The sequence below is a fragment of the Carassius gibelio genome, chromosome A1, assembly GCF_023724105.1.
Source record: "Carassius gibelio isolate Cgi1373 ecotype wild population from Czech Republic chromosome A1, carGib1.2-hapl.c, whole genome shotgun sequence".
Classification (NCBI taxonomy): Eukaryota; Metazoa; Chordata; class Actinopteri; order Cypriniformes; family Cyprinidae; genus Carassius; species Carassius gibelio.
The window spans coordinates 36,429,601-36,452,842 of record NC_068371.1 but is presented as its reverse complement, the minus strand read 5'-3'; the positions used below and the strand labels follow the sequence as shown (position 1 = coordinate 36,452,842).

At 37.4% G+C, this 23,242-nt stretch overlaps 4 protein-coding genes across 20 annotated transcripts in view; 2 read left to right on the top strand and 2 right to left on the bottom strand.

The window, feature by feature from the left end:
- Positions 1 to 280: 280 nt before the first annotated feature.
- si:ch211-286b5.4 (afadin- and alpha-actinin-binding protein B) lies at positions 281 to 4,480 on the bottom strand. 4 transcript variants are annotated; one of them, XM_052605350.1, is made up of 13 exons: positions 4,373 to 4,480; positions 4,011 to 4,082; positions 3,820 to 3,914; positions 3,319 to 3,387; positions 2,955 to 3,078; positions 2,732 to 2,810; positions 2,464 to 2,581; positions 2,158 to 2,311; positions 1,982 to 2,085; positions 1,744 to 1,905; positions 765 to 882; positions 520 to 667; positions 281 to 441 (listed from the first exon to the last, which is right to left on the bottom strand). In XM_052605350.1, the coding sequence occupies exons 2-13, from the start codon at positions 4,069 to 4,071 to the stop codon at positions 375 to 377; spliced, it is 1,299 nt and encodes a 432-aa protein (XP_052461310.1). In that variant the 5' UTR covers positions 4,072 to 4,082; positions 4,373 to 4,480; the 3' UTR covers positions 281 to 374. The 4 variants fall into 4 exon arrangements, with proteins under 4 accessions (XP_052461310.1, XP_052461305.1, XP_052461300.1 ...); XM_052605345.1 differs by having other exon boundaries at positions 3,319 to 3,369; positions 4,373 to 4,463; XM_052605340.1 differs by having other exon boundaries at positions 4,385 to 4,463.
- A 136-nt stretch (positions 4,481 to 4,616) lies between these two features.
- Positions 4,617 to 7,093, bottom strand: LOC128019433 (guanine nucleotide-binding protein G(I)/G(S)/G(O) subunit gamma-5). 2 transcript variants are annotated; one of them, XM_052605430.1, is made up of 3 exons: positions 6,925 to 7,093; positions 5,830 to 5,980; positions 4,617 to 5,266 (listed from the first exon to the last, which is right to left on the bottom strand). In XM_052605430.1, exons 1-2 carry the CDS (start codon positions 7,015 to 7,017, stop codon positions 5,855 to 5,857), a joined length of 219 nt encoding a protein of 72 aa, XP_052461390.1. In that variant the 5' UTR covers positions 7,018 to 7,093; the 3' UTR covers positions 4,617 to 5,266; positions 5,830 to 5,854. The 2 variants fall into 2 exon arrangements, with proteins under 2 accessions (XP_052461390.1, XP_052461383.1); XM_052605423.1 differs by having other exon boundaries at positions 4,617 to 5,980.
- Positions 7,094 to 7,668: 575 nt separating this feature from the next.
- Positions 7,669 to 23,242, top strand: part of LOC128019235 (B-cell receptor CD22) — a 77,646-nt gene continuing 62,072 nt past the window's right edge. For 6 of the 12 annotated variants that reach the window (XM_052605324.1, XM_052605312.1, XM_052605314.1 and 3 more), the window contains exons 1-4: positions 7,670 to 7,794; positions 8,130 to 8,184; positions 9,662 to 9,988; positions 11,756 to 12,019. In XM_052605324.1, the coding sequence (XP_052461284.1) occupies positions 7,777 to 7,794; positions 8,130 to 8,184; positions 9,662 to 9,988; positions 11,756 to 12,019 (664 nt within the window). In that variant the 5' untranslated portion in view covers positions 7,670 to 7,776. Of the gene's footprint in view, positions 7,795 to 8,129; positions 8,185 to 9,661; positions 9,989 to 11,755; positions 12,020 to 12,291; positions 12,398 to 12,477; positions 12,536 to 12,620; positions 12,693 to 12,777; positions 13,294 to 23,242 lie in introns of those variants that run through there. The other 6 variants (XM_052605319.1, XM_052605315.1, XM_052605327.1 and 3 more) reach the window with 4 other exon arrangements.
- Positions 13,568 to 22,730, top strand: LOC128019400 (B-cell receptor CD22-like). Of its 2 annotated transcripts, XM_052605362.1 has the most exons (10): positions 13,577 to 13,682; positions 15,519 to 15,562; positions 15,877 to 15,899; positions 20,580 to 20,898; positions 20,983 to 21,231; positions 21,321 to 21,584; positions 21,669 to 21,768; positions 21,849 to 21,906; positions 21,992 to 22,063; positions 22,149 to 22,730. In XM_052605362.1, the coding sequence occupies exons 2-10, from the start codon at positions 15,520 to 15,522 to the stop codon at positions 22,221 to 22,223; spliced, it is 1,203 nt and encodes a 400-aa protein (XP_052461322.1). In that variant the 5' UTR covers positions 13,577 to 13,682; position 15,519; the 3' UTR covers positions 22,224 to 22,730. The 2 variants fall into 2 exon arrangements, with proteins under 2 accessions (XP_052461330.1, XP_052461322.1); XM_052605370.1 differs by lacking the exons at positions 15,519 to 15,562; positions 15,877 to 15,899 and adding an exon at positions 20,197 to 20,240 and having other exon boundaries at positions 13,568 to 13,682; positions 20,557 to 20,898.

Here is a 23,242-nt window from a genome sequence, read left to right as displayed (position 1 = left end):
ACAACAGGTTTCTTGAACACATGTAAACCTAATTATCAGCCAATCACACTTCCAGTTTGAGATTACATAATTTTCAGTAATATAAAGAACATGTTGAGTTCAAAGCCTCTAAGAGCAGGCATGTTATGTGGACTTTGTGTTTAATAGTACTTTAAAAATAGACATCGAGACAGCTAGCCAAAGTCTCAGCTGTATTGTTTAAAACAATGCAATTATTGATCTGATGTGTGCATCTGTGAGAGATTTTGAGGTGTTAGAAAGTGGAAACAATACAAAGTAATTCTATAATTCATGACATCCTTTATTTAATTGATTAATTCTTCACAAAAAAAAAAAAAACACAAAAACAAATCATTTCCAGCTCATGAAGCGGTTCAGGGTGTAAACTGAAAGGGCCAGTCTGCGTTGTGCTCATCAGGTGACTGAAGGATCCGCTCGGACCTGAAACACAACAGGACTCTTAAATCCACCTGTGCTCTGGAATGAACCGTGCATGAGAGACAGAGGCAGATATCAGACCTGCAGTAGGGCAGTTTAAGAGCGGAGTACAGCTCAGGGGTGTTGGGGGTCATGACCATGTTCTGACGGGACACCGGCGTGACCTCTGACCCCTCAGATGATGGTGTGACACACGGGGACAGAGAGAGCTGCTCCGGTGCTGCTGCACCTGCACACAAACAGCTGCATTACAGTGTGATGTTAGTGCTGTAAACATGTAAACATCTGTGTGTGAGCTCTGTGTGTGTGTGTGTGTGTGTGTATACGTAGGTCGCTGAGCGCTGTGCTTTCTCTCCTGTTCCACTGCAAGGTTTTCTTGACCGGAGAAAAACTGAGGAAGTCTGACTTCAAACGGGAGGCTTTCTGCCGCTCAAACTCACATCTCTGAAACACACACACAGAGATTAATTACTGGAGGACAGTTATGATCATCAAGTGTTACAGGAATAATTCACCTAAAATTAAACCCTATTATTATGCAACCCATGCACTTATTTTTCTGTGGAAATTAAAAGGAAAATGTAATGATCAAGCAGCTCATTCAAAAGATTCATTAGTTTTAAGATGCTTTGATTTTTATGCTTGACAACCCCCTGGTGGTCACTATAAACTGTTGCTGTAGCAAAAAGATTCTTGAATCTTCAAAATGTCTTTCTTTGAACCGTAAAGAGAGCTGGGTGATTTCTAGAGTGATTTTTGCACTCTAAGTTTACAGAGACTATGAACATTTTTACTCACAAATAGCAATTGACACCTGATAAAATATGAAAGCTTGACAATTAGATTTATATTCTTTATAAAAATGTCCTCGACTTTTACTAATTGCCATGACTCCAGGTATAGAAATCACACCTTTAAAACTCCCTCGTTCATCCAAGGTTTTCAAAGACTTTTTTGTCTTCTAATTTTAAAGCTTGATCTTATTTTAAAAGAATTTTTAGGCATCAAGCCCCCACGGAAATAAGCTGAGGCCCACTAGAGGGCCCAGACCCCGGTTGAGAACCGCATTAGTGAATTGTTGATCATTTAATGGGGTTCTCTCCACATGATGCCACTGTTAGGTGAACGGACTTCATTCAAGATTCAAAATGTATATCATGTACAAGTTATGACATAAGCAGTGAAATGTAGGTCTGACATACTCTTTATACTGTGCAAAAAAATTGCTTTTTTGTTTTTACATTCATTAAAAATGTGAAGACATGCAATAATGACAAACATGTAATCAGTGCGAGCTCCTCTCACCTCGTGACCCAATCGGATAGCAGCTTCAGTGAAGGCATGCCTCTCTTGCTGGAAGCTCCGCCTCTGCCTGTTAAACTCCTCCCAGTGGTCCTGTAGCCGCTCCCACTCCTCCAGATAGTAGCTGTCCATCAGCACAGTGGGGAGGGGCGGAGACACACTGTCCTGAGAGAAATCACCTTCAGCTACTCTCCTAAACCTTAACACAAGATCAGACGGGACCGCGGCTCTCGTGTCTGACCTGCAGTAACTGCTGCTGCGCTCGAATCAGATGTCTGCTCTGCTCTAGCTCCTCCTCAAGATGAGCCAGCAGCTTCTCCTGGTCTGTCCCGTGAGCAACAGGACCTGAACACACACGCAGAATCAAGTCTATAAAGCCTCCTCGAACCTGTCAGTTTCAAATCACACAGTTCTTACTCCTTAACATGAGCTCCTGGAGTCTTTTCTGAACCTGCATCCACTCCTGGACCACACCTCCGGTCACATGATCACCGAGGCACTGCTCTGATTGGACCAGCACTTTGTCATCATTCTCATCTGCCAGTTCTGTATGGCAGCTGTCTCTTAGTGTCTAATTAAAAAGATTTTACTATATGAGCACCCTGATTTGCATACTTTCATCTTAAATTTTATAGTGGGAGTCACAATTCATACTTAAAAGCATTTAAAATAGTATGTAGCCGTTTATTGACACAGGAAATCATGTTTCTCTCTCGTTCTCACCTGCTCCATGTTATTTCGGAGCATGTGCAGTAGAGTAGTGAGGCCGTGTCGTAGTTTCATGGCTTCTCTGAGCTCGGCTTCCCTTCGGTCCAACAGCAGACGCAGTGCTTCTTCTGTCCTGAGGAGACAAAGCACTTGCACCAACTCTTTAGAAATTTGCCATTAAAAGAACTTAAGTCAAATTGTTTACGGTTATACACATGCATGATTCATCAGCGCACAGTATTGTCAATAAAACATTTCTAACGTTTCAGGACATTGGTTGTACCTCCCATCAGCCCTTGCGGTCTTGAAGCCAGGCTCTCTCCGTCCGGTCCGCTTCGGCAACACATTTATTATCTCAATGGCTATGGACAGGGAATATCATTCAGTCATGTTTCAGTTGGGTTTTATATAGTAATGTAACCCCTAGGGTGAGCGAATGCATCGGGCTCAGAGGTGAAAACCAGTAGAAGTTAAACAAACAGGGTTTGTGTAGTAGTGAGTCTCACAGATGCTGCGGTGTTTGTGTCTGTCGGTGAGCTGTGAGAGTTTGTCTCTCATGCGGTTGATGTGCTGCTCTCTGCGCTTCAGCTCTGCTGCCTGCTGGTTACTGCAACACTGCAGCTGCGCACACTGCACACAGACAAGCGGATCAGACACAGGTGTAGCTGCAGGGCGTGGTAATGGGCGTGGCATAAGGAGGCGTGCTGAGAGGTGAGTGCTACAACAGATAACCCCTAAGCCACACCCCCTACCTTCACCACAACACCCTCTACTCCAGCCTGCAGTTACCCCTACTTGGGATCTATTGCCTTGCACCTAAGAAACTCTAAGATAGATTAATATTAATTGCACATCATGTGAGAGATTAACCTTTTCTCTTTCAGAGGTCAGAGCATCTTGCAGTCTGGAGATGTGGAGGTCCTTCTCTATAAGCTGCTCCTGTTAAAGATGATATGGTCAGTCATTCTCTTATAATAGAACAATTAAATAATTATATTGGTATAATATTGGAATAAACCTCTTGTGTTTGAGTGGATAGTACCAACATAATAAATAAAATAAAATAATGAATATTTTTTATAACTATATATTTGGGATAAACACCTCTTGAGAGGTTCATTCTCTTTTTTTTTTTTTGCTGGGGTCCTAAATATATAATGCAATTAATAGTTGCAAAATATATGTATACGAAATAAGTAAAAAAATAATATAAGATACAAGTACTAAAATGAAGTAAAAATACATAATGCATGATAGATGGATAAAAGGAAAATGTTTAACGGAGAAGAATAATACGGTCACAACTTGATGCAAAAAAAATAGAAGATTTGTGAACGGTGATGTTGAGCGAGGCTCGGGTGTTTTGTGCACCTGTAATGAGTTGGTCGGGTCTCTGAAGATCCTGTGTGAGAAGCTGTGTGTGGTTTCTTCAGGACACGGAGGCAGAATCACAGAGTTCAGCATCTCTGAGATGCAGAGAAACACAAACTCAATCTGTGTATAAGCCGTCTGACATGCTGACTGTGTGTGTGTGTGTGTGTGTGTTTGTGTGTGTGTGTTACCTGAACAGTCCTGAGCTCTCATGTGGGATGTTGGGCATCTTGCGACATGTTTGTGTGCCATAAGCCCAGATCCTGCAGCAAAACAATATTAATCACTGCAACTCAAAACACTAGCGTCTTAGTCAAAATGCCCTTTTCCAGTGTATAGAAATAAATAGGAAATAAAACTAATGTTTCAGAAGTAAAATTACTGATCAGTTTCTTCAGCAAAGAAGCAAATTAGATTTTTTTCGCACAATTTATAAACGATTAACATCAAGTAACTTATCAAAATGTATCATTTCTACATCAGTTCATTCCCTGAACATATGAATACATACGTCTTATCAGAGCAAAATAAAAATAAATAATAATGTATGCACCTATTCACTCACAAGGCAGCTTAAAAAGTTAATAAAGAGTGTCACGGAGCAAACTGAGATCATAAATGACTTCGGTTTCATTTAATCAACCATTTGATCTGATATCTGCAGGTTTCCTTCAATCATCTCATCAGTGATTAAGAGCTTCAGTCTATTAGCCAGCAGCTGTGAGCACCGACGTATCAGAGATAAAACACACTTCAACCGTGCATTTTAAAGGACATTCAACAAAAGACAACAGATAAATGATCAAGAACACTTTATTTAAAAGTCAGTTAAGCAAAAAGTCAATGAAACGGGAATAAAGGTTTAATTTGAACATGTTAATTCAGTAGGTAATAAAGGTTTCCTCAACAGAGCACAAATTGAACGTCTTCCTCATCAAACACACCTGACTCAACTCATCAGCTCATTAGTTCAGACCTCAGATGGGCTTCAGATAAAGGAAGACATCTAACAGTGTTTACAAATGACCTTCAAACCAAATCTTGCAGGTCATAAGTCAGATACAGTAGAAATATATTCTAATAGTTTAATTTGTCCATTCCTTCCACATAAACAAGGGAAAACTTAGCACAATCTTCATCTTTTTGTTTTATAAAATATGCATTACAAATAAAATAGTGTTTTGTACATAAAATTACTTTGAAAACATGGGGGTGTCATCGCTTTTACAGTTGACTGTACTATACGGTGTAAATTCAGCATTAATAAAGTTAATAAAAATAGACAGCAACTGTGCAGATATTAAATGAGTTTGATGGAAATTAATACAGGGGAAATATTTCTTGCTATGCTAAGTAGTGTTTGTAGTATTTCAGGTCTTTATGGAGTGGTGTAAAAGTAGAAACAGACACTCGAAGGCAGCCCCATCATCTGAGCACTTCACCAGCTCTGAAATAACAGATGTCACATAGATATTAATATATTTAAAGGAGTAGATCATTCAAAAATGAAGATTTGCTGAAAACAGGTCATCCAAGATGTAGGTGAGTTTGTTTGTTCCCAGGAACAGATCTGGAGGAAAGTAGGCCACAGCAAAATCCACAAACTTGTTTATTTAAAACTGGTTTTGCTTGTATACGGTGCTTGACCGGTGCATATTTCTCTCCTGACTCAGACAAGATTTCTTTTCACCAAACAATATGGATTATGGACCAGTTTGAAGGAATAAACCTCTCAATGATGGATTTGTTTCATACAAACACACAGGTTTTCACTTCACAAGAATACTTTTCTGGATTATTGGGATGTTTTTATCAGCTGTTTGTACTCTCATTCTGACGGCACCCATTCACTGCAGAGCATCCATTGGTGAGCAAGTGATGCAATGCTACATTGAAGAAACACTCGTATCCATCTTGGATGGCCTCATAAATTTGAAAACGATTATGACTGTGTAAGCGTTTACTAAATGCATCTAGGGTGCTTTAGAAGGACGGGAGTTTGTTGGTAACCTATGTGTGATCGGACAGGAGTTGTTCAGAGGAGGCCGCAGGACTTGGGCGGCCGGAAGGGGTTGTCGCTGGACGGCACGCCCAACAGCAGCGGGTCTTTATGTGCGTTTTGCAGGCAGAAGTTCTTCAAGTCTGTAGCAGCTTGAGAAACCTACAGAGATTACAATTAAGACCACATAACAATATGCATTAAGTGCACACTCCCGAGTTTTATTCCTGTATATATTTTGAAGGTGTTTACAGAGGGGTTGAAAAGAAGGAGTCTGAACCTGAAATTATGAAGCATATTTAATACACAATTTGTGTCTTAATGTACTGTGATCAATCAACAAGTTTTTTTTTTTTTTTTAACCTATTCACTTGTAGTATCTTGCCCTACATTGGTTGAAATTAGCTTTTCTCTATGTTCTGATTGCTTCTGAGCATTGAACAAATGTAAATCTGTTTCTTTCAGACAACAGTGGCATGATTAATCTATAGTTCCGGTATATTGGGTAACACTACTACCAAACATTGCATTAATAGTGAAATTTATTGCACAGTATTCTAAATCAAAAAAAAAAAAGAAAGAAAAAGAAAAAAAAATAGCATTTTTATATTAAGGGGTCTTTAGAGTCCCGTTTGTCTTTTTGTTCGGGGTCAGCAACGCACGCAAAAAAATAAATAAATAAAAAAAAGTTTAGTTTGGACACACACCAAAGTTTCTCCATTGTCTTTAAAGTAATATGTTCCACAATATTAAAATAAAATCTGACCCCATCACTGTACAACAGGGGTCCTTCTTTGTTTGCATATATTTGCATTATTAATGAGCATGGTGAACAACATCTAACAGTTGTTTGAACTTTACGCCTAAAATACGCTTCTGGCAGTGTAAAACTAGTATTAAACACTTTAAACGCATCTCGGAAAAGCCGAGACTTAAAAAACTGAAACTATTAACCTAACGTTACACGCGAGTTAAAACGCGTTTTGATTGTTTTGTCAACAATGGTTAGCGTTAGCACTAGCAGTAACTCAACCCGGCTAAACTCATTCATAAACTCTTAAAACCCAGCACTCGTACAGGTTTACTGTTGAAGTCGACATACGTACGTTAATTCGTCGTATTTTGGCCTCCAGTCTGAGCTGTTTGACGGCTCTCTGCGCCCCAGCCACACTGCTGCTGCTCGCGTTATTGTTGGACATGATGCCTGACGGACTCCGGTCCCGAGAGAGCTCGCGCAAGTTCGGATGAACGTGACGTTACTGTACAGGCGTACTGTACACATACTGTATACGCGTTTAAGAGCATCTATAAACACATATAATATGTTTGACGTTTTTTAACATTAAATATAGAATACTAAATCTACTTTTTACTTTATAACGTTTTACAAACGGAGGTTTTGTCAGATTTAACTCACTTCAAGTGACACACTTCAAAGATAAGTATCTGTACGCAGTGTCTCGGAGACTGTGGAACCTAACTGCTTCAACTCTTTTTTTTTACAAGTCTAAAAGAAATTATATAAACAGGAAGTGTGTTGCTACTATTATATCATCTTTCATATTCTCTTGAGAATTAAATTATGTTCCAGGCAAACACACGACATTGTGACATACACTCTCAGAAAAAAAAGAGTAACTTGTCAAAAGTATTTTTTCAAAAAGTAACTTTTCCTTCTTTATCACTTCCAACAAATGCAGTCTACTCATTTTTAGAAAATATTCAAGTCCTTGTCAAAAACCCTGGGAAATGTTTCCATAAGATTGAGCTAATATTTGGTCCCTTTAGAGCAGCTGTACTTTCCATAGTTATGTCACTTTAAGCTTGACCAGCATTTTTTCTTTTCTCTAGACAGAGAGCATATCAAATTCTCTCCGTGGTTTCACAAGGGAAGAGGATGTACGTTATTCTAGTCTTAGTACATCTTGTTTCACCACAGTGTCTGAACTTCTACTTTAATGTTCGTCAGTATCATGGTAATGTATTTCATTTTAAATCATGTTTAGTTTAAATGACTGAGATGTTTTTTTTTCCCCTTACATTATTCTTAACTCGTTGAAGTTACTCTTAACACTGCACTGTATTTTAGCACAAGACTTATAGTAGTAAAGAACAGCCTGGTCATTTATGTTCAGTTTAAGTCAAGCAATGATAAGAACAAGGCTGGAAACATGCTTTAATTAAGCGTTTCTGTAAAAGGTTAAGGAATAATGACTACTGAATACATAATAATAACTAGTTTGAATTTTCACAGTGAAGAAAGATCAGATATTTTATGGAGGTTTTGCATGATAAGTCTCATGTGTTGCAGGTGTGTCCCGCTCTACTGCCTCAGTACTTCGTCTGGATCTCTCTGATGGCAAAAGGTAACATATCTGTGTGATGTGGTGATGTATTAAACAGCAGTCTTTACCGAAGACCGTTTTCTGATAAGCAGAAAACAAAGTTGCTTTACTGGCAACACATTTGCTTAAAACAACTTCTCTTAAAGCATCCTGTGTCTCTGCAGTTAAAGGGGGGGTGAAATGCTCATTTTTACTCAATATCCTGTTAATCTTGAGTAACTATAGAGTAGTACTGCATCCTTCATAACTCCAAAAAGTCTTTAGTTTTATTATATTCATAAGAGAAAGATAGTCTGTGCCGATTCTTCCCGGAAAAACACGAGCCGCTGGAGGCGTGACGTGTGGGCGGAGCTAAAGAATCACGAGCGCCAGTAGGCTTTTGAGTTTAGAGCATGTGGAAGCTGTGACATTACCGTGAGGAAAAACAAACCAAAACAAACCATGGCTTACAGTCAGATTCAGCGTATATTTATGATCCAGAATCAGATCCAGAGGCTGAAATTTAACAAGAGCAGCATCAGCAACGACGTCTCTATGTGGTATGTACTGAAACTGTATATATTTGCTTAGCGGTTTTGGAAAATGACTAAGTTCCACTTTGTCTTCTTTTTATTTATTATTATTATTTTTTTTTAAGCTGTACATGTGGAAAGTGCAGTTTGATTACAGCATCGCATGTTGTTTACTTGATGTGCTTACGCGCAGATAGCTAAGTTAACAACACAGAGATATGCAGTTGTACTCACCGCCTGCGGTTCCAACACACGATCGTGACCCTTTTTCGTTGGGACTGCATCATCCTTAAGAAATAAACGATGTGCAAATCCGTCGTCAAACTGGGCCTTGTTTGTAAAACAAGCATCTTCGAAATGCAGGAAACAAACAAAAACACTTGCACAACTCCGTTGATGCTCTGTAAAAATAAACTCCATCCACTGGTCCCTTAATGCTGTTTCTCTTTTGGTAATCTGTGCAGGTTGTCTTGCCCTGGCAACCAAAAACACACTTCTTTTGTGACATTTCGCTCTGGCTCCGATCAGTGAAGTCTGTTGTGCTCTCAGTGCTCTGCTATACGGGAGCGCGCTCTTCCGGCAGAAGTGCCTTAGGACCCATATAAGGAAATTCCGCTCCATCTAACGTCACACAGAGCCATACTCGAAAAAAACTTTCCGAAACTTGTGACAAACTGGAAGGAGTATTTTTGGAACAGAAATACTCCTTCAAACGTACAACTTAATTTTTGAAACTTTGTCCATGTTTAGCATGGGAATCCAACTCTTTAACAGTGTAAAAAACTCAGTATGCATGAAATAGCATTTCACCCCCCCTTTAAGAACAAACTTTCACACCTTGCAGTGCACTGTATACTGAAACAGTCGTCTTCTGGACCCTTTATTTTTAAGAGTGCATGTTTGGTTTTAAGGCTCATCATGGAACAATATAATGCCAATTAAGAAAAACAAAGCAGCATTTCTGCATGCATTCTTGTGTATTGCAGGTGTGCAGAATGAGGTGACTCATATCGTCAGCAGAATGTGTGTGGTTCGGCAGTCGACGGTGCTCATTCCCTGCAAACACACTTCTCCGAGCGAGCAGGTAAGAGCAGCCGAATGGCTCTATGAGAAATCACCAGAGCAGAAGGTCAGGGTCTCTCAGGACCCCGCGTTTGAAGGCCGTGTGGAGTCTGTGCATCCTGACGCGGGAAACTGCTCGCTGCTGCTGAGGGACGTGAGAAAGAGTGACGCGGGCATCTTCCGGTTTGTGCTCAGCACTGCTTCCGGACAAAACTGGACAAACAGTCAGGGAATCCAGCTAGAAGTAACAGGTGAGTGAAAGGTGTGAATAAAGACCTTTTACATCTCAGTGTGAGCGCTGCAGTTTAACTGTTTATACAGTATTCATTTAAGAATCAAGCACTAAACGTATTGGGTTGCTCAAAACTGCGCTTCTGATGAACAACATTTAAATAATAGGCGAGAGTACATGACAAGGCCATCGTCACTGTCTATCTTAAAGGATAAAACTATAAAAAATATGGCTCATCACTGATCGTTCTGGAGCTAAGCCATGAACTAGACAAACTGTCAACATGCTCTCAACCAGTAAATGATTTCTTTCTTAAAATGTCTATTGTTTTTAACTTTCAAACTGTAACTGGTTTCTTACCAGTCATGCATTGTTCTCTTTTCAGTTTAAGAGTAAGTGCGACCAGCTCTGTTCAGTTAAGGAGACCTCTTTTCCCATCTCCACTGAGTTAGTAACAAAGATGTTGAATTTATTGTTAACGTTTTCTTTTTTATTAATATTACTTGGGTTTATATATAAACATAACATTGTGGAGTGCTCAGATACTACTTTTGGCCTACATAAATATAACTGTTTTTACATAAACAAATGTAAGGAAGTGTCCTCGTCATCTATTTAGAGAGAAACTGCCACTCAATCACACCAAAATACACACAATGATAAACTTACAGGCAGAGGATCGTGAAAATACAGCATTTCACTTGGTCTTCATTTCACTATTTCCTGTTTCTGTTTTACTTTAAGTATTTCTATATGTTCAGTGTCAATTATTAATTTATTCTGCTAATAATGGTTGTTAGATCACTGTCATTCTTGCTACAATTTCATGTAATAAAATAAAATAAAAATACCTAATTGACAACATGCTGTGGTTGTTTTTATGAAAACCCTAACCGATTATATAAGATATAAGATAGAGGGGTATATGTAAATAATATATACAGATAATATTAATAATGATATTGATTATATAAATATACTAATATTAATGAAAATAAAGGTTTTTTTACAGCACCATTGAGATTCTATATACACTGTCAAAGCATGGTTCTTTAGGGAACCCTATAAAAAGGGTTCTATTTAGCACCAAAGAGGGTTCTGCTATAGTCAGAAGCTGAAAAAGCCTTTTCTGGTGCTGTTTAGAACCATTTTTTTTAAGTGTACTTACTTGTAGTTTTCTTCTTCAACCAGTCGGGGACCAAAAGGAACATAATGTAGCTGTAAGAAGTCTCTGAAAAAAGATATTTATATTTACACTGACGCCTAAGGCAGATGTTTATATCTAAAGTAACTTACAGTGCATTGCATTACATTCTCATCCCCTACAGTACATTCATGCATTACTCTCTAAAAAGTAACTGTTACTTAATTACTGTTGATGGAAAGTAATGCATTGCATAGAGAGCGCAGCTCAAACAAACATTTCTGGATCACATGAAGAACTGAGGGACGCAGGGGAAGGCGGCTAAACACTCTTCAGCAATAAAACAAATCTTTTTGCTTATTAATATGGATGAATTGGATCATCAAAGGTCAGCAGCAAAGACATTTGATAAAATGCCATTAAATACATGAAGGTATTTTTGTGTGTATTTAACATTTATTTCCTGCACTTATGATTTCTCTCTGTGTATGGGAAAGAATAGGAAGACAAAGTAACTTCCATTACTAATTTGAAAAAGTAATTCAAATATTTTGTTGTAAATGAAAAAGTAATGAGCTACTAGTAACTTAAAAAGTAATCTGATTACACCGAACACTTATCAAGGACTTGTTTCTGGTCCAGATGCGGAGCTGGAAGTAAAGACCGAGTCTGATGTGGTGATGGAGGGAGACCTGATCATGTTTGCCTGTGGTTCATGCATCCCGTCCATGACTGTACCAACCTACATTTGGATGAAAGATGGGCAACTGCACAGTCAACTCCATGGGGAAAACATACTTGTTTTGGAGTCTGTTAAGCTGGAGGACGGAGGCCGATATTCCTGCATCTTACGCGGTCATGAGGGACTGAGATCCACGTCTGTTGAAGTCACTGTTAGACCTGGATGTAAGATACCTGAGAGCTTTACTTTGAAACATCTCACGTGTTCTTCATAATTAAATTACAGTTCTTCCACAGGGAAAAATGTAATGCTTACAAAGCCATTGCAGTGAACAGGTTTCGAGTTGATTACAACTGTGTATGTTTTCCTGATTTTCATTTCACACTTGTTTGGCTGAATTTGATGTATAAGTGAACAATAGTGCAAGAACTGAGAACAGATCCTCTTGTGTGTTTTGTGACTGATGATCATGAATGTCATTTCTTTTATATTTTAGATGCGGCTGAAGAAAGCCACTCATCTCTGATCGGGGTCGCGATCTCTGCAGCTGTTGTCCTGATGGCTGTGATTCTGATGGTCTTCATCGGGCTCTTGATCAGAAGGTGAAGGAGACTCTGTGTCTGAACTGTTAGAAAGATTCAGAGTCAGTTTGTGTTGATGTTCATTTCTTCTCCTCTCTCAGGAAACGAGCGACTCCATCAGAAGAGCAAAACCCCAGAGGATCAGCACACAGTAAGACGGTGTGTAGATCTCCTCATGTCTCTTCTCATCTGTGTCTGTCAGTTCTGGAGGGAGAATTAATCTCTCATCATTGTGTGTCATCAGCCGGGGGCTCCTGAGGACACCTACATGACCCTTGACCCCAAGTCCAGATGTTCTGAATACGACACACTGGACGTGAGTTACTCTGTTGTTAATGTTCATCAGGTGGATGTTTAACATCAGATCTTATTTGTGATGAATATGTTCACTTCTTCTCCAGAATATGAAGAGATCCAGTGAAAACACAGACGACCCCGAAGCTCAGGAGGCTGCGTATGACGACATTGACAACTGATTAGTTCATGATATGACTCTTTTTTTTAATTATTGATATTCTCCTATAGATTCACGTATAACTTTGTTAAGATTTCCACTCTCCCTGGCTTTGAATTAAACATGTTACTTTTTATAGTGTTACTCGCAGTGTTACACCCAGATCAACATGAAAACAAATCACTCATATTTAGCCTGTAAAGAAATCTAGATTTAGTCAGCAAGTTGCTACCTAAGCAGAAAGAAAGAGGAAGATTAAATCAGATTTCAAGAAGGGTTATGCAAAAAGGTTTATGATGTCAAAATTATGCATGCACAAAAAAAGCCAGTAACATGGATTAAGAAAATGAATCAACTGTGATTTCATGTCGACTATGTAATAATAAATGCATTGCAGTTACATCTACCTGCCTCCAGATGTCTGGTCAGATGTGAGGGATAAAGAGTACATTGTAAAACAAATAAAGTTTACCTTATTTTTATATTTTTTTTGTTAATTTATATTTGACTTTGCATTTATGTTGCATATCTGGAGTGGTTTTGTGGTTTGAGATTGTGTTGATGAGTATTTACTCAAGATATCTGATGAAAATTTTTACTCACAGATGCTTGTCACTGAAGAAGTTGCATGATGCTCACAACTTTTTTAACAGCAGCGTATATTTATAGCGTATATTTATGTTGAATCTAAATTAGTGTCATGTGACTGGAGGAGGAGCATCTTTCACTCACATAAAGGAAATACAGAGAGGAAATGACAACTAACTCAACTCTTTGAGACAAAGTTTCCCACTGTACAGTTTGATCAGCTATTATTATAAATATGAGCCCTGCAGGTTATAGTTAATCAAGGTAGGACAGCTAATTATTAGTCAAATTATTTCCTATTTCTTTTATTAATTTATTGTATTTCCCTTTATCATTTGGTTATGACTCTTTAGCATTAACAGTTCTTTATATTAGTAGTGTGAGTTATAATACTTGATTTTGTGATTCACATGCTAGCTACTGTCTTGCCTGAACAATGTGCTTACACAATGGCAGAATTTACTACACTTTGACAAAGACAAGTTTTCATATGACTGAAGTGTTTTCTTAGAATGTGAAGTGTAGTTCACTGAGTGTACTTTAGTCTCGCCGCTGTAAGAGCTGCACAAACAAGGTCCGCAGAACTGAGAAATGCTAATACTTGCTATATTCGTTCAGAGGGTGTTAAACCACAGTTGCTATCTGTATACATTATATTCCCTAAATATTTTGCTACACTTTTAAATATTTAACTATAACATTTAGATATAAGATTAACATTTAGATTTAACATTTAGCTTTAAAATTAAGATTTAGATTTAGATAAAACATTTAGATTTACATTTAATACTTTATTGTAATATAGTCATTTAGTAAAAAAATTAAAAATATATATTAGATTTAATTATTACAAATATTGTTTAACCTTAATTAGTAAAATTATTGCATAAAGCTTATTTTTTTGTAAATCTTGCACAAATGTTTTGTAGTTAAATCTGACCAGTTTTTCTTACACATTTTATTTTACAAACAGCACCCTATAATAGCCCCATCAGAAAGTTTCATTTGTAAATGAAAACACAACAGGGTCATAATCATCTGACAATTATGCCTATAAAGTTTTGACATGATCTGATGATAAATGAGCGTGTCGTGTTTCTATTAATCTATTTATTAATTCATTATTATAACAATTATTCATTCAATTTATTATTTATTCATGATAAACTTTGTAGTCGCCCCTCTGATATAATGATCAAGACACAGAGAGTTTCAAACGGGTGTCAGTTTATTTCTTCCTCTCAATGAGCACCATGCAACACATGAACACTGTGAAAACTACAGAAAAAAAGAAGAAATACTACATGCTTCTATGTAGTTTCACAAATAATTCGCACATAAGTCATGTTTATATATTAATCATGTTTACATCCAATACAAATCATTTTAACAAATGACCAATATGAAATATGAAATATGTTTTTAAGCCTTCAGGACAAATTAAATATCACATGATTGAATAATGAAATATTTTCTATAATAAATAATATAATAATTTTGTAAGTCAAAATAAAATATGAATGAATCCATCTCTGATAATCCCGGGTTGCTATGGTCATGCAGGTTTGTTTACGCAATAAACCCGTGGCCACGAGAAAAACATGAAGCTCCTGACAGTTTCGTCAACATTACATCTGGAGGCCACAGCATGAGGATGTCATTACCTCGACAAAATGATCATGTGGCCACAGGAAAACTAAGGAAACCGATCATGTCCTCTCACAGACACCGTACTTAAGGGATCCCTCAGCACCTCTGTTTCTTTTCCTTTATCTCGCATCTAACATGATATGCTCAGAGATTTGTTACACTCAGATTATTGAAGATAGATTATACTATTTACACTATGAAATATTCATTTACTTGTTTATTATAAAAGTTGGCTGCATTTCTTTCAAATTTAATCTAGAATTTGTGTCTCGTATCCAGCATGTTACTAAATAAAAATACTCTTTCTTCATCACTCTTTGTCTTCCTGGCTCTCTGCATCAAATATAAACTGATTGATTGGTTACTAAATGATCAGAATGTATTTGTCTGAAACCATAGACTTCAATCTCATATATTTGAAACTTTAATCATTTTCTCAATGTTTTTCAGAATGTTTTGTCTTTTCTCTCTGGTTTCTCTGCTGCTGATTCCTGGTGAGTCTGTCACAAATTATTTTGTTTTAAGTTGTTTTGCTCAGGAGATGAGACTGTTACAAACATGTCCACAATGCCCAGTTTATATGCTACTCGTTTTATTTTGTGTTTGGATGCTTATAATAAATTGAAAGTAAAGCTGAAGAGTAAAATTTCTGAGTTTAACAAACAATATATAAAGGCAATCAAAGCAATCAGAGAGACAGACAGTATGGGTACTTCTGAAGTTGATTGGAAATAAAAACACAAATATACTCTCCTTTTAAGAGATTAATATGCATTTAATCTGTATTTTCCTGTTTTATATTTCCCAGTGATCTGCAGCAAGGGATGGGAGGTTAATTACTCCAGTACGACAAAATGTGCTCTAAAGGGTTCAACAATAACTTTATTAGGCTCTTATAAACACCCAAATCATCTCACAGTGACAGAGATATTCTGGACTGTAAACCCATCTAAAGGCAAGAGTATCAATCTGATGAATCATACAGATTACAGAGACAGAGTTCAGTACTTCAAGGGTGAAGACGGATTGTTCTTTCTCAAACTCAGTAATGTGACACACACAGATAAAGGAATGTACTGCCTCAGAATCGTGACAGGTGTTGAAGATCAAAATTATCTGTTTCATCCTGGACCTGAGCTCAAAGTGACAGGTACAGTCAAACTAATTTTACACTCACAGATTAGACTCTGTTCTTTATTATGAATCATGAATCATGTTTTCTCCATGATTCAGATCTCAGAGTGGAGATTCCTGCATAGATCATTGAGGGAGCATCACCTGTTTTATTTTGTAAGACCACCTGTTACCTCTCAGATAAAACAAACTTCACCTGGTATAAAAATGGCAAGCGTTTATCAGACTCGATCGTCTCGGATCAGCTGTTGCTGTCGTCGGTCAGCAGAGATGATACGGGAAACTACAGCTGTGCACCGAGAGATCAGAAACATCTGTCGTCTCCTGCCGTCACTCTCAGCGTCAGATGTACGTCAAGACTTGAGCTTCATATCAGACAACATTCAGTTCAGACTGATCAAATGAAGGAATGTCAGAAGTATTTTTATATTTTTCAGATCCTCCAAAGAGCGTCTCGGTGTCCATCAGTCCGTCTGGTGTAATAGTGGAGGGAGATTCAGTGACTCTGATCTGCAGCAGTGACTCAAACCCTCCTGCTCTCATCTTCAGATGGTTTAAGGAGAATCAAAGCTCATCTGTTGGATCTGGACAGAGTTTCATCATCTCCAGCTTTAACTCCAGTCACAGCGGACGCTACTCTTGTGAGGCTCAGAATCAACATGGATCTCAGAGATCAGACTCTGTTTCAGTCGCTGTTGAAGGTGAGAAACATCTCTGTTGATCTCAGCTCGTCGTCTGAGTATAAAGAGTAATAGTTTTTCTTCCTCTGATCTGCACGGCTGAAGAAAGCCGCTCATCTCTGATCGGGGTCTCGGGGGGGATCTCTGCAGCTGTTGTCCTGATGGCTGTGATTCTGATGCTCTTCATCGGGCTCTTGATCAGAAGGTGAAGGAGACTCTGTGTCTGAACTGTTAGAAAGATTCAGAGTCAGTTTGTGTTGATGTTCATTTCTTCTCCTCTCTCAGGAAACGAGCGACTCCATCAGAAGAGCAAAACCCCAGAGGATCAGCACACAGTAAGACGGTGTGTAGATCTCCTCATGTCTCTTCTCATCTGTGTCTGTCAGTTCTGGAGGGAGAATTAATCTCTCATCATTGTGTGTCATCAGCCGGGGGCTCCTGAGGACACCTACACGACCCTTGACCCCAAGTCCAGATCTTCTGAATACGACACACTGGACGTGAGTTACTCTGCTGTTAATGTTCATCATCTGGATGTTTAACATCAGATCTTATTAGTGATGAATATGTTCACTTCTTCTCCAGAATATGAAGAGATCCTGTGAAAACACAGACGACCCCGAAGCTCAGGAGGCTGCGTATGAAGACATTGACAACTGATTAGTTCATGATATGACTCTTTTTTTAATTATTGATATTCTCCTATAGATTCACGTATAACTTTGTTAAGATTTCCACTCTCCCTGGCTTTGAATTAAACATGTTACTCTTTATAGTGTTACTCGCAGTGTTACACCCAGATCAACATGAAAACAAAACACTCATATTTAGCCTGTAAAGAAATCTAGATTTAGTCAGCAAGTTGCTACCTAAGCAGAAAGAAAGAGGAAGATTAAATCAGATTTCAAGAAGGGTTATGCATAAAGGTTTATGATGTCAAAATTATGCATGCACAAAAAAAGCCAGTAACATGGATTAAGAAAATGAATCAACTGTGATTTCATGTCGACTATGTAATAATAAATGCATTGCAGTTACATCTACCTGCCTCCAGATGTCTGGTCAGATGTGAGGGATAAAGAGTACATTGTAAAACAAATAAAGTTTACCTTATTTTTATATTTTTTTGTTAATCTGAATTTGACTTTGTATTTATGTTGCATATCTGGAGTGGTTTTGTGGTTTGAGATTGTGTTGATGGGTATTTACTCAAGATATCTGATGGAAATTTTTACTCACAGATGCTTGTCACTGAAGAAGTTGCATGATGCTCACAACTTTTTTAACAGCAGCGTATATTTATAGCGTATATTTATGTTGAATCTAAATTAGTGTCATGTGACTGGAGGAGGAGCATCTTTCACTCACATAAAGGAAATACAGAGAGGAAATGACAACTAACTCAACTCTTTGAGACAAAGTTTCCCACTGTACAGTTTGATCAGCTATTATTATAAATATGAGCCCTGAAGGTTATAGTTAATCAAGGTAGGACAGCTAATTTCTTTTATTAATTTATTGTATTTCCCTTTATCATTTGGTTATGATTCTTTAGCATTAACAGTTCTTTATATTAGTAGTGTGAGTTATAATGCTTGATTTTGTGATTCACATGCTAGCTACTGTCTTGCCTGAACAATGTGCTTACACAATGGCAGAATTTACTACACTTTGACAAAGACAAGTTTTCATATGACTGAAGTGCTTTCTTAGAATGTGAAGTGTAGTTCACTGAGTGTACTTTAGTCTCGCCGCTGTAAGAGCTGCACAAACAAGGTCCGCAGAACTGAGAAATGCTAATACTTGCTATATTCGTTCAGAGGGTGTTAAACCACAGTTGCTATCTGTATATATTATATTCTCTAAATATTTTGCTACACTTTTAAATATTTAACTATAACATTTAGATATAAGATTAACATTTAGATTTAACATTTAGCTTTAAAATTAAGATTTAGATTTAGATAAAACATTTATATTTACATTTAATACTTTATTGTAATATAGTCATTTAGTAAAAAAATTGAAAATATATATTAGATTTAATTATTACAAATATTGTTTAACCTTAATTAGTAAAATTATTGCATAAAGCTTATTTTTTTTGTAAATCTTGCACAAATGTATTTGTTTTGTAGTTAAATCTGACCAGTTTTTCTTACACATTTTATTTTACAAACAGCACCCTATAATAGCCCCATCAGAAAGTTTCATTTGTAAATGAAAACACAACAGGGTCATTTATCATTTATCTGACAATTATGCCTATAAAGTTTTGACATGATCTGATGATAAATGAGCGTGTCGTGTTTCTATTAATCTATTTATTAATTCATTATTATAACAATTATTCATTCAATTTATTATTTATTCATGATAAACTTTGTAGCAGCCCCTCTGATATAATGATCAAGACGCAGAGAGTTTCAAACGGGTGTCAGTTTATTTCTTCCTCTCAATGAGCACCATGCAACACATGAACACTGTGAAAACTACAGAAAAAAAGAAGAAATACTACATGCTTCTATGTAGTTTCACAAATAATTCGCACATAAGTCATGTTTATATATTAATCATGTTTACATCCAATACAAATCATTTTAACAAATGACCAATATGAAATATGAAATATGTTTTTAAGCCTTCAGGACAAATTTAATATCCCATGATTGAATAATGAAATATTTTCTATAATAAATAATATAATAATTTTGTAAGTCAAAATAAAATATGAATGAATCCATCTCTGATAATCCCGGGTTGCTATGGTCACGCAGGTTTGTTTACGCATTAAGCTCGTGGCCACGAGAAAAACATGAAGCTCCTGACAGTTTCCTCAACATTACATCTGGAGGCCACAGCATGAGGATGTCATTACCTCGACAAAATGATCCTGTGGCCACGACAAAACAAAGTGAACCGATCATGTCCTCTCACAGACACCGTACTTAAGGGATCCCTCAGCACCTCTGTTTCTTTTCCTTTATCTCGCATCTAACATGATATGCTCAGAGATTTGTTACACTCAGATTATTGAAGATAGATTATACTATTTACACTATGATATATTCATTTACTTGTTTATTATAAAAGTTGGCTGCATTTCTTTCAAATTTAATCTAGAATTTGTGTCTTGTATCCAGCATGTTACTAAATAAAAATACTCTTTCTTTATCACTCTTTGTCTTCCTGGCTCTCTGCATCAAATATAAACTGATTGATTGGTTACTAAATGATCAGAATGCATTTGTCTGAAACCATAGACTTCAATCTCATATATTTGAAACTTTAATCATTTTCTCAATGTTTTTCAGAATGTTTTGTCTTTTCTCTCTGGTTTCTCTGCTTCTGATTCCTGGTGAGTCTGTCACAAATTATTTTGTTTTAAGTTGTTTTGCTCAGGAGATGAGACTGTTACAAACATGTCCACTATGCCCAGTTTATATGCTACTCTTGTTTTATTTTGTGTTTGGATGCTTATAATAAATTGAAAGTAAAGCTGAAGAGTAAAATTTCTGAGTTTAACAAACAATATATAAAGGCAATCAAAGCAATCAGAGAGACAGACAGTATGGGTACTTCTGAAGTTGATTGGAAATAAAAACACAAATATACTCTCCTTTTAAGAGATTAATATGCATTTAATCTGTATTTTCCTGTTTTATATTTCCTAGTGATCTGCAGCCGGGAATGGGAGGTTAAATACTCCAGTATGACAAAATGTGCTCTAAAGGGTTCAACAATAACTTTATTAGGCTCTTATAAACACCCAAATCATCTCACAGTGACAGAGATATTCTGGACTGTAAACCCATATAAAGGCAAGAGTATCAATCTGATGAATCATACAGATTACAGAGACAGAGTTCAGTTCTTCCCGGGTAAAGAAGGATTGTTCTTTCTCAAACTCAGTAATGTGACACACACAGATGAAGGAATGTACTGCCTCAGAATCGTGACAGGTGTTGAAGATCAAAATTATCTGGGTTATCCTGGGCCTGAGCTCAAAGTGACAGGTACAGTCAAACTAATATTACACTCACAGATTAGACTCTGTTCTTTATTATGAATCATGAATCATGTTTTCTCCTTGATTTCAGATCTCAGAGTGGAGATTCCTGCAGAGATCATTGAGGGAGCATCACCTGTTTTATTTTGTAAGACCACCTGTTACCTCTCAGATAAAACAAACTTCACCTGGTATAAAAATGGCAAGCGTTTATCAGACTCGATCGTCTCGGATCAGCTGTTGCTGTCGTCGGTCAGCAGAGATGATACGGGAAACTACAGCTGTGCACCGAGAAATCAGAAACATCTGTCGTCTCCTGCCGTCACTCTCAGCGTCAGATGTACGTCAAGACTTGAGCTTCATATCAGACAACATTCAGTTCAGACTGATCAAATGAAGGACTGTCAGAAGTATTTTTATATTTTTCAGATCCTCCAAAGAGCGTCTCGGTGTCCATCAGTCCGTCTGGTGTAATAGTGGAGGGAGATTCAGTGACTCTGATCTGCAGCAGTGACTCAAACCCTCCTGCTCTCATCTTCAGATGGTTTAAGGAGAATCAAAGCTCATCTGTTGGATCTGGACAGAGTTTCATCATCTCCAGCTTTAGCTCCAGTCACAGCGGACGCTACTCTTGTGAGGCTCAGAATCAACATGGATCTCAGAGATCAGTCTCTGTTTCAGTCGCTGTTGAAGGTGAGAAACATCTCTGTTGATCTCAGCTCGTCGTCTGAGTATAAAGAGTAATAGTTTTTCTTCCTCTGATCTGCACGACTGAAGAAAGCCGCTCATCTCTGATCGGGGTCTCGGGGGGGATCTCTGCAGCTGTTGTCCTGATGGCTGTGATTCTGATGGTCTTCATCGGGCTCTTGATCAGAAGGTGAAGGAGACTCTGTGTCTGAACTGTTAGAAAGATTCAGAGTCAGTTTGTGTTGATGTTCATTTCTTCTCCTCTCTCAGGAAACGAGCGACTCCATCAGAAGAGCAAAACCCCAGAGGATCAGCACACAGTAAGACGGTGTGTAGATCTCCTCATGTCTCTTCTCATCTGTGTCTGTCAGTTCTGGAGGGAGAATTAATCTCTCATCATTGTGTGTCATCAGCCGGGGGCTCCTGAGGACACCTACATGACCCTTGACCCCAAGTCCAGATCTTCTGAATACGACACACTGGACGTGAGTTACTCTGCTGTTACTGTTCATCATGTGGATGTTTAACATCAGATCTTATTAGTGATGAATATGTTCACTTCTTCTCCAGAATATGAAGAGATCCAGTGAAAACACAGACGACCCTAAAGCTCAGGATCCTACATATTATAACTCTGACAAATGATTAATCCACAATTTGGCATTTTTTAAAAAATAATTATTTTTCTCTGGCTTAGAATTAAATATGTTTTTATTTGCTTTTGTGCTTCTAAAACACAATTTTTCCAAATTTCTTGTAATCTGTGTGATTTTGCAAACTTGTAGAAGTTCAGAATAAGCTGATTTTACAGGTTAGAAAGTTACAGTAGATAGTCAGAAATTAAAAGAAATATTTTCATATTTTCAAAATATGATTTGTCATGATGAGGTGGTGTTAAATTGTTGTAATTATGGTGGCTCCAAACACCAAAGCCTTATTTTATTTTATTTTATTTACTTTTTGCGTTGCTTTGATAAATGCACAGTGTTTGCATTTTTAACTGCGGACTGCTTGGATTTTGGCATCTTAATTGTGACTTTACCTGCATTTTATCTTTAACTTGGCTTAGTTTAGTTTTTTACTTGACTTGGAGTTTTTAGAATGTTATTGTTTTAGACAATAAAATATTTTAATATGTCGTTTGTTTTTTTTTGTTTTTTTACATGTTTTCTTCTCTCTCTCTCTTTTTTTTTTTTTTTTTTACCAGTGATTAACACAAATATGTAGGCTACCAATACTATTATTTTAAACAGAAAAACAGGGAATCTAGATTTCTTCAGTCACACGCACTGTCCTGTAGATGTATGGTCAGGTCGATGAGCTGCAGAGGTGTGAGGAGCGGCGCTGTCCGTGGTACTGATCACTCACTCATCAACTCTCCTCAGAGTCTCCTTGAAGTCAATAAACCTGTTTGAACAGAAGGAAGGTGCAATGCATAAATACATTTAAAAAATGCAATAAATACAGTTATCCACAATTCATTTGTTTGCATTTCACTCCGCATTAATTTGGCATGTCTAGAGTGATTTATTGAAGCGGTGTTGAATATGTAATCAAGAAGTCATTTACAAACTAATTTTCACAGATGCTTGTCACTGAACGTGTTGCATGCTGCTCACAACTTTTGCAACATCGTTACTAATATGGAAAGAAAAAGGGAAGCG

What these genes read in the sequence shown, in the direction of transcription:
- si:ch211-286b5.4 (XM_052605350.1), bottom strand. Translation starts at nt 4,071, where the DNA reads ATGGCACACAAACATGTCGCAAGATGCCCAACATCCCACATGAGAGCT. An exon ending in ACCCGACCAACTCATTACAG is followed by an intron (nt 3,388 to 3,819) that starts GTGCACAAAACA and finishes CATCTTTAACAG; the next exon opens with GAGCAGCTTATAGAGAAGGA. An exon ending in ACCGCAAGGGCTGATGGGAG is followed by an intron (nt 2,582 to 2,731) that starts GTACAACCAATG and finishes TTGTCTCCTCAG; the next exon opens with GACAGAAGAAGCACTGCGTC.
- LOC128019433 (XM_052605423.1), bottom strand. Translation starts at nt 7,017, where the DNA reads ATGTCCAACAATAACGCGAGCAGCAGCAGTGTGGCTGGGGCGCAGAGA. An exon ending in CCAAAATACGACGAATTAAC is followed by an intron (nt 5,981 to 6,924) that starts GTACGTATGTCG and finishes TAATCTCTGTAG; the next exon opens with GTTTCTCAAGCTGCTACAGA.
- LOC128019400 (XM_052605370.1), top strand. Translation starts at nt 20,198, where the DNA reads ATGTTTTGTCTTTTCTCTCTGGTTTCTCTGCTTCTGATTCCTG. An exon ending in ATCGGGCTCTTGATCAGAAG is followed by an intron (nt 21,769 to 21,848) that starts GTGAAGGAGACT and finishes CTCCTCTCTCAG; the next exon opens with GAAACGAGCGACTCCATCAG. An exon ending in CTGAATACGACACACTGGAC is followed by an intron (nt 22,064 to 22,148) that starts GTGAGTTACTCT and finishes CTTCTTCTCCAG; the next exon opens with AATATGAAGAGATCCAGTGA.